This window comes from Podarcis tiliguerta, assembly GCF_965153285.1.
Source record: "Podarcis tiliguerta genome assembly, chromosome: Z".
In the NCBI taxonomy this organism is placed as follows: domain Eukaryota; kingdom Metazoa; phylum Chordata; class Lepidosauria; order Squamata; family Lacertidae; genus Podarcis; species Podarcis tiliguerta.
The window spans coordinates 46,251,837-46,260,135 of record NC_139553.1 but is presented as its reverse complement, the minus strand read 5'-3'; the positions used below and the strand labels follow the sequence as shown (position 1 = coordinate 46,260,135).

Below are 8,299 nucleotides of genomic sequence, written 5' to 3'. Positions count from 1 at the left end.
GACAGTAGTTCTGCAGGGTCCTCCTTATTGTGTACTACTTGATCCTTCTTAACTGGACACATGGCAAATGGAACCTCCTGCATGCAAGGCAGGTGGACCTACCCCTGAGCTGTGCCTCTTTCCTAACAAGGTAGGGAAGGTCTAACAAGGTAGACCTTTCATTCAACCCAGGTTCTGGAGCTCCATGCAAGAAGAGCAGGGCAAATCTCCAGTGGGTTGGGAACGGCTCTGAGCAACATGCCCAGAGAGGAAAGCCCCTGCTTAATTGAGAGTAGCCTCATGTACTGACCATTGAGTAACCGCTTCTCATCGGGAGCTCAGGAAGGGCACTAATCCTCAATAGCCACACTGCTGCAAGTTTTCATGCAGGGCTCTTACATAGTCTATTCTGGTGTTCTTCAACCTTGAGTGTCCAAGATGACCACTGGCTAAGCTGGCTGGGAACAGCCACCTCTGGAGACTCGAGGTTGAAGAACCTAAGGACAGCGCTGCTGGATCAGGTTGGTGGCCCATCTAATCCGGCAGAGTTGCCAACCAGATGGGAAGCCTGTCAGCAGGACCTGATCCAACAGCAACCTTTCCCTCCCTGTAGTTTCCAGCAGTGGGGATTTCGGAGCATACTACCTCCAACAGTGACAATAAGAGCATAGCCTATCAAAACTTGCTGCATGAAAGACATTGCTGACAGGAAGGCTGCTCTGCTCAGGCCAGAGAGACAGGGCTGCGATTCAAAGAAGGTCAAACATTTGCAGAGTAAGGTGGGTGGGGAGGTTTGGAAGCTGTGCTTCATCCACAAGTACCCTTTTCTCTTTCAAAGAACAAGATCCGAGGGAAATCCCTGCAGGTTTTTCAGCCTGTATGAGGAAAAGCTGCCCGGGGACAGGTTGTTCCCGTCCGTGCACTGCTCTCCCCAAAATCCCCAACTCACACTTGCAATTATTTTTAAAATGTTCCAGTTTTAAATGAGTTAACCTTGGCTTATAAACAAATGCGGGTATCTAGTTTTAGAAAACTGTAAACAAAAAGGCAGATCTGAGGCAGAGCATCTGCTTTGCATGCAGAAGGTCCCAGGTTCTAATCCAATGGCACCTCCAGATCAGAACTTGGACTGTCTCCCTACTCACTAATCCAAACCCTGGAGAGCCAGTGTTGTCAATACTGAGCTACATGGACCAAAGACCTGACTCCATATGATGCAGTTGACGTATTTTTTTAAAAAATGCATAAAGTGAAGCCTAGCCTTCTGACACCACCTGCTTATCTTACTGGTATGTAAGTGTGCAGGGTAAATTGCTAAGGTCCACATGGCAGATGAACCTTGTGCTGTGCTCACCTTGAAAATGTTTTGTTCCTCTTCACCTCAAGTGGTCTCTGATAAACTCTGAGTGTTTTATTGATTGGTTGCATTGCATTGCATTTACATCTCACCTTTCCTTCAGAGAACTCAAGGACATGGTTACCCCCCCCCTCAATTAATCCCCACAACAACCCTGTGAGGTGGGTTAGGGTTGAGAGGCAGTGAGTGGTTCAATGTTGCCTAGGGAGCTTCAGGGGAGATTCAAACCCTGGCCTCCCAAGGTCCTAGTCCAGCGCTCAAACCACACAACACACTGGCTTGTACACTGCACAGGAAAATGCACTGTGCAAGAACACAAGATGTATTTATTTCCCCTCCCCAACATAAGCCACTGCATACCACCTGCTCCAGTGACCACTGGACTGGGATGTGGGCAAGGAGGTTGGTCACAAAGGAGGTTGGTAACCCGTCACACTACTCTCCCTGACTTCTGAAGCAGCTCTCTTGAGTTGGGAGCATACTGGCTTGTTGCAAGAAGCTGCACAAGAGGCACTGCATCCCCCAAAATGTCACATTCAGAATAAGATGATGCTGGTTCCTGGATCAGGCCAAAGGGGCCCATCTAGTCCAGCATCCTGTTCTCAAGAGTGGCCTAGGAGATGTCTCTTGGAAACCCACACTTGGGAAATGAGCGCAACCCAATTCTCTCCGCTTGGGATTCCCAGCAACTGGTTTTCGTTTACTGTCTCCAAAGCAGAGGGAGAACACAGGAATCGGGGTCAGTGACCACCAACAGCCTTGTTCTCCATGATTTTGTCTAATCTTCTAAAGCCACCCAGGTAGGTGGCCATCACCAGGTGGGAACACCATAAATAAGTCCTTTCTTTTGTCTGTTAAGGTTTCCAACATTCAGCTTCACCGGGTGGTCCAAAGTTTTAGTAGCACATGCGGAGGGGGGGGGGGATATTCCCCTTTCTCTTTGTTGACTTTCTCCCTACCATTGCTACAGACACAAGAGGGAGGAATGCTGAGGCTTCCGAGGGCGATGAGGTGGTGACTGGCTAGAGGAAGCAGAACGACCATCCCAGAGCATAGCCTCTCTCGTCCGCAGGTCATTCCAAGGTCCCTCTCACCAGAGAGCTCCTGCCTAAATATAACCCCGCTCACCCTTCGCACTCGCCCTGCAGGAGGGGCTATAATTAACCAAGTGTGCTGTCCAAAAATAAGAGTGTTGGACGTGACCCCCCAGTGGATGCTGCAGAGGTCAGTCATGAAAACAGCCAATGAGCAGCAAAGCCCCAATGGCAACAAAGCCCCAGCCCAGGGAGGAGAGACACCAGGAAGAGATCGTTGCTCCATTGTGGTCACCGGCGGAAGAGGCAGCCGGACAGGCGCTCAGAGGTGGCTGGAAGGAGGAGCTGCTGACACCCAAGGGAGCTGACAACACCTGGGATGCTGGCCAGGATGTGAAGTGTTTTGATGCCAGGACCTCCGAACGCAGACAGGGTGAGTGTTGCTGCACCTGGGTGGAGTCTGACTTTGGAAGGGCTTGCCACCCCACCCCCAGCAGCCACCTTGGCTCTATGAACTTGCTGCTTTGGGCACAACCCCAGCTTGGGCCGGTAGTAATCTTGGTGCACTATTTACTTACTTTTCACAGGTGGTGCTGGGGGTGGTTGTGTAGCATAGGAAGCTTGCTTATAAACCAAGTTGGACCACCGCTCCATTTAGATCAGTATTGTCCTCACTGACTGGCAGCAGCTCTCCAGGGTTGGGGCAGGGGCTGTTCCCAGCCCTACCTGGAGATGTTGGGGATTGAAACTGCATGCCTTCTGCATGCCAAGCAGGTGCTATGCCCCTGAGCTGTGGCCATACCATGGGGCCGGAGGGGGAGAAAGGGGGTCTTGGCCATTTCCCAGCTGTGCCCAGATCTGAGGGGAAGAACTATGCTTTGGGCCAAGGCTTGTCCTTGCAGGCAACAGGTGCTCAGCTCCACTCCTGGACACTAAGCTATTTATCCGGTTAAATGCCTGGCTTTTCAAGGGACGTGCACACAATGGGCCCTACCCCGAGAACAAAAGCACAATGACTCCTCATACATCAAAGGGCAGCCGGCTTGGCACAGGTAGGTCCTGCCCCTCCTCCCTCCCCGTTGGCAGGGAGGGGAAGAGAGGCAGCAGTGCCAGCACCCCACCCCAATTGTCTGAACCTCCCTTTCTTGCAGGGCAAGCCCGCCTTGCACCCATGGGCGACTGGCACCTGCTTGGGAGGCTGCTGGAGAGCGCACAGGAGCACTCCACAGTGGTGGGCAAAGTCTGGCTCACTGTCCTCTTCATCTTCCGCATCCTCGTCCTGGGGGCAGCAGCAGAGAAGGTGTGGGGGGACGAGCAGTCCAACTTCTCCTGCGACACCAAGCAGCCCGGCTGCCAGAGCGTCTGCTACGACCAGACCTTCCCCATCTCCCACATCCGCTTCTGGGTGCTGCAGATCATCTTCGTCTCCACGCCCAGCCTCATCTACCTGGGCCACATCCTGCACTTGGTGCGCATGGAAGAGAAAGAGCTTGGGGCCTCCCCAGGGGTTCAGGTGGAGGTCAGCAGCAGCCCAGCAGCTCAGCCCAGGCCTGGCACAGCCCCTGTGCGGGACGCCTGCGGAAGGATCCGCCTGCAAGGGGCCATCTTGCGAACGTACTTCTGCAATGTTGTCTTCAAGGCTCTCTTTGAGGTGGGCTTCATCCTGGGCCAGTACGTGCTGTATGGCTTTGAGCTGAAGCCCCTCTACACCTGCAGCCGCTGGCCCTGCCCCAACACGGTCAACTGCTACATCTCCCGGCCCACCGAGAAAACCATCTTCATCCTCTTCATGCTGGCTGTCGCCTGCCTCTCCCTCCTGCTCAACATGGTGGAGATGTACCACGTGGCCACCACTAAGTGCAGGCAAGGTCATGAGCCCAAGCTCAGCCCAGAAGGGCAGCCGGAAGGAGAGCCTGCCAGCCACCGCCTGCTTCACTGCCCCAGTGCTACGCCTCCCAGCAGCCCCTCTCTGCAGCCTGCAGAGAAAGCCAGTCCACGGACGGAGGGAGTGAGCGAGAGTCCCGCTTGGGGCGGAGGGCAGAAGCGAGGGAGCAAGTCCAGCAAATCAAGCAACAAGTGGAGGTCCAGTGACCTGGCTGTTTAGCCAAGGGACTTTGCTAACCTCACACTGGATAGCAAGACCCAAGCGTTCCCACGGGCATTAGATGCACCACCAAGTCGAAATCCCTACCCCAATGCCTGATCACACAGAGAATTCCTGGGCTGGAGGAAAGGTAGCCTGTACCTGCTCAGGAATTAAGAAGCCTCTGCCCTCTCTCCTTTACCGCCCAAGCCTGCCCTTTCATCAGAGAGCAACTCTGCCACGCTAGGAGAAGCAGCAGAGACTTCACAGCTCCCTTTCCAATGAAGAAGGGGGACTCTGAGGGAAAGTCCCAGGCTGGTCCTAAGTCTCGAGACCCTCTTCTCCTAGGCATCAGCCCCAAATGCCTGAAGCAGAGACTTCAGCCACTTCTCCTTTTGGGAGCAGCTGCTGCAAAGCCACAAGCAGAGAAGAGAACTGGGCATGTGGACAATGGCCAGGCGCTTTGGAAGATTCTCTTGGTGCCTGCTGCCCCTTAGTGGCCAGGAAGTGGAAAGAGCACGCTTCAAGGCTGGCTCAGTCGGAGCAGAGAGCTGATGCGATGGGACCCACAGCAGCCAAGTCAGGGAAGGGGGTGGAGGTCTTCCCCTGGGGGCATAAAAGTTGGTAAGGCATGCTGGCTGCCACATGCACACCCACCAATGGAAATTACCTCGCTGGGACATGGGGCCTCCAACCCTGTTCTCGTGCATCACCACATTTTGGGGGCACAGAGACAAGGACCACAGCCCTGGAATAAGAGATGAAGAGAGACAAGTCGGCCAAATTTTTGTGCCTTTATTTGAAATGAATGGTTTCCAGAGAGACGCGGGGAGGGCAGGTCCTAATGCCCTGGGCATCACTACGACGACGAGACCCGCAGACTGGCTCACTGGCAACAAGGACACAGACAGGGGCTGGGCCAGAACAATATATACAGGCTCAACAGACAGCACCAGCACCAGCACCAGCCATAGCTCAGAGTTCAACGCAACACACACAGATGGGTGAGGAAAGGGTTGGTGGGATGCTGAGCAGCCTCTGCCTCATGGGGCAGTGGGCGTGGTGGGGTGGGCGGCCAAGCTAGCATCGAGGAAGCAGGGGAGAAGGAGGCTCAGGGTGCAATGCTAGGGCCTAGTCTCCCCCAAAACGAGAGAGAACAGAGTGTTCAACCGTTGAGGACGGGTGGGGGGGAGGGAGGACTGCCATCTACTGGGCAAGGGGAGAACTGTAGAAGCCCCACCCCCCACCCCGTGCAAGAGAACGTGCACGGCAAGGAGCCAATTCATTCACCCCGCCCCAATTAGCACAACCAGGCACAGGGTCTGCACCCCCAGAGCCCAGCTCTCCTGCAACAGCACACCCTGCACCCTTCCCTCCCCAGGCGAAGAGCCTACCTGTGACACTCCCCCCAAGCCAACACACAGCAAGGAGAAAGGGGCAGGCAAGCAGGCACTCCTAGGCAGCGTGGGAGGAGAGGGAGGGTGGGGGTGGCTCCTCGTCAGAGGGAAAGGGATCCCCTAGTGGGGAGTGTCTAGAGCCCTATGTGCCTGCCAAACCAGGCAGGAAAGGGGCAGCAAGCCACACACACCCCACAGTCACCCACTAGCTGGCTGGAGTAGTGCTGGGGGGCCCCAATCTCCCTCTGGCAAGACCGGCACCACCTGCTCAGTCCATTTCTTCATCCAGGCCGCCTCCGCGGCTGTGCTCCTCGTAGATCTCGCGCACAGCCAGGACGCGGTTGAGCATGCTCTCGAGCATGCTTTTGTCCATGGGGATGACGGAGTACCACAGCGGCGACTCGGCGATGCACGACCTCTCAGGCTGCAGGTAGAAGACGTCATTGCGGTTTCGCAGGCTTTCAGGGCTGCAGCCGGAAGGAAGGAAGGCAAGAGGAGATAAGCAACGAGGACAGAGAAGGGGCTCCTGGCCTAGGCGGGAACCCCACCCTTCCCTGGTCCCCCACTGCCCGCTCTTCAGGCTCAGCACATAAGCACTGAACCAAGAGACAGGGGACCCCAAGTTGCACTGAGGAGCAAGGACTGCAGAGCAGCGGCTTTCTGCTCTGGCCAAAACCTTTCAACACAACCTGCTCTTCACAATGGCTGCCTCAATGCCTGCTGCATCCTGCTGCCACCACCACCCTTGATGCCCGTTTAAAAAAATGAATGGGTAAAACACCAACTGCGTATGACTACCACAACCGCTGGCAGCAACGGCACTAGCCTCCCCCTGCCATCGGCATCTACTTAACAGCAAAATGGGGGGGGGGGGTCGCCAAGCTTTCGGGGTTCTGCGAGTACTGAGGCAATGCAGAGAAACTGTCATGAGCACCACCATGCACGAGCTGCTATCGTGCGCACTGCGACCCCTGCACACAGAAATGAGGCATTGTAGAGTTGGAAGGGACCCTGAGGACCATCTAGCTCAATGCCCTACAATGCAGAATTCTCAACACACAGTCCCCCATCCCATTTGAAACCATACCAGACCCTGCTTAGCTTTGCAAATGTGCTAGCACCTTTATTGTTGCACCACTAGGAGTTCATTCCCACCAATGCATTTAGGCTTCAAAAGGGGGCTTTTTCTTTTTCTTAAGCCTAATGGGTATCTTTGGGGGGGGGGGAGGGAGAGGATGGTGCAATCTTTCTGGAGGGTGCAAGTTTTGGAGGAGTGAGCAACAGTCAACCTCCCCAAGCTTAATATCCGCAGGGGAAAACTGGGGTCAGGGACTACCCTCCAAGCACCAGGGAAAGCCTCTGCGGGGGTCCATGGCCTACTGCCATCATACTGGGGACCCATGAGCCCAGGCAACTAATGTTCAGGAACCAACTGAATATCAAATGGGCCTTGTTGCTGGAATGGGCCAAGCAAGCAAGACCTGAGCACAAGAGCCACCTCACCCCTCCTGTGGTTTCTCAGCAGCTGGCATTCAGAAGCCCTCCACCCTCTGGCAGTCAGCTGCTGCAAAAGGCTCTCACCATTTGGAGAGATAGAACTCGTAGAACTTGACCGGGCAGCGCAGAGGGTTCATGCGGTTCTCTCGCTGCTCCAAGACAGGCGCTTCCTCCTCTCGCTTCCGCTTGCCCAGGCCACCGTCTGCAGGGAGAGTGTGGAGGTACAGTCAGGACAGGGGCACCCCAAAACGGATGGGCAGCAAATGGATGTGGGCGGAAAGCATTCCCTACCTCTCCCCTTCCGGTGCCGCACGGGAGCATAGTAGCGGATGCTCACCACCTTGGTGGTGCCCCGTGCTGTGGTGCACTTGCGCGACTGGCGCACGACATTGGTGAAGGAGAGCTGCATGTGCTCCTCAGCTGTCTGGAGCCCAAAGAACTTGGTGTTGAAGAACATGAGTGTGTTGAGGAGCACGAAGGGGGAGTAGACGCCCAGCTGCTTGCACTCCCAGAGGTGCTCCTCTTCCACGCGGGAGAAGACGGCGTCTGCAAAAGGAGAAGCCACCACTGTCACAAGCACAGTGAGCCACAAGGCAACAGAGAGAGCCAAGAACTGTGCTTTGATGCACTGGCTAGGGCTCATGGGAGCTGCAATTCAGGTCGATTGGGCTTTATGAAGCCCCTGATGTCTTATGCCCCACCTGGATCACTTAAGCCTTCTGATGGGAAACTCTGGGTGGTCCAACATGCTCCCGAGGTTCCCTTGGCCCTGCCCTGTGGAACTCCTTGCGTACAGAGGTTTGGCAAGAGTCATCCAAGCTCAACTTGTAGGCATCAAAGAATTGCAGAACTGGAAGGGACCCTGAGGGTCATCCAGTCCAGCCCCCTGCAATGCAGGAATCTCAGCTAAAGCACCCATGACAGGTGGCCAGTCAACCTCTGCTTAAAAACC

The 8,299-nt window shown here is 55.2% G+C and overlaps 2 protein-coding genes across 11 annotated transcripts in view; one reads left to right on the top strand and one right to left on the bottom strand.

The window, feature by feature from the left end:
* The first annotated feature begins 154 nt into the window (after window positions 1-154).
* On the top strand, window positions 155-5,077 carry LOC310669030 (gap junction Cx32.2 protein-like). The gene is made up of 2 exons (XM_083422510.1): window positions 155-2,803; window positions 3,522-5,077. Exons 1-2 carry the CDS (start codon window positions 2,581-2,583, stop codon window positions 4,472-4,474), a joined length of 1,176 nt encoding a protein of 391 aa, XP_083278636.1. The 5' UTR covers window positions 155-2,580; the 3' UTR covers window positions 4,475-5,077.
* Window positions 5,078-5,233: 156 nt separating this feature from the next.
* ZMYM3 (zinc finger MYM-type containing 3) overlaps window positions 5,234-8,299 on the bottom strand; it is a 30,864-nt gene continuing 27,798 nt past the window's right edge. For all 10 annotated transcript variants that reach the window (XM_083422396.1, XM_083422392.1, XM_083422395.1 and 7 more), the window contains 3 exons: window positions 7,639-7,893; window positions 7,432-7,549; window positions 5,234-6,317 (listed from right to left, as the gene is read on the bottom strand). In XM_083422396.1, the coding sequence (XP_083278522.1) occupies window positions 6,119-6,317; window positions 7,432-7,549; window positions 7,639-7,893 (572 nt within the window). In that variant the 3' untranslated portion in view covers window positions 5,234-6,118. The remainder of the gene's footprint in view (window positions 6,318-7,431; window positions 7,550-7,638; window positions 7,894-8,299) is intronic.

Bases quoted from the DNA above. Each gene is read 5' to 3' on its own strand.
- LOC310669030 (XM_083422510.1), top strand. From the start codon at position 2,581: ATGAGCAGCAAAGCCCCAATGGCAACAAAGCCCCAGCCCAGGGAGGAG. The intron at 2,804-3,521 runs GTGAGTGTTGCT...CCTTTCTTGCAG, and splicing joins GACCTCCGAACGCAGACAGG to GGCAAGCCCGCCTTGCACCC.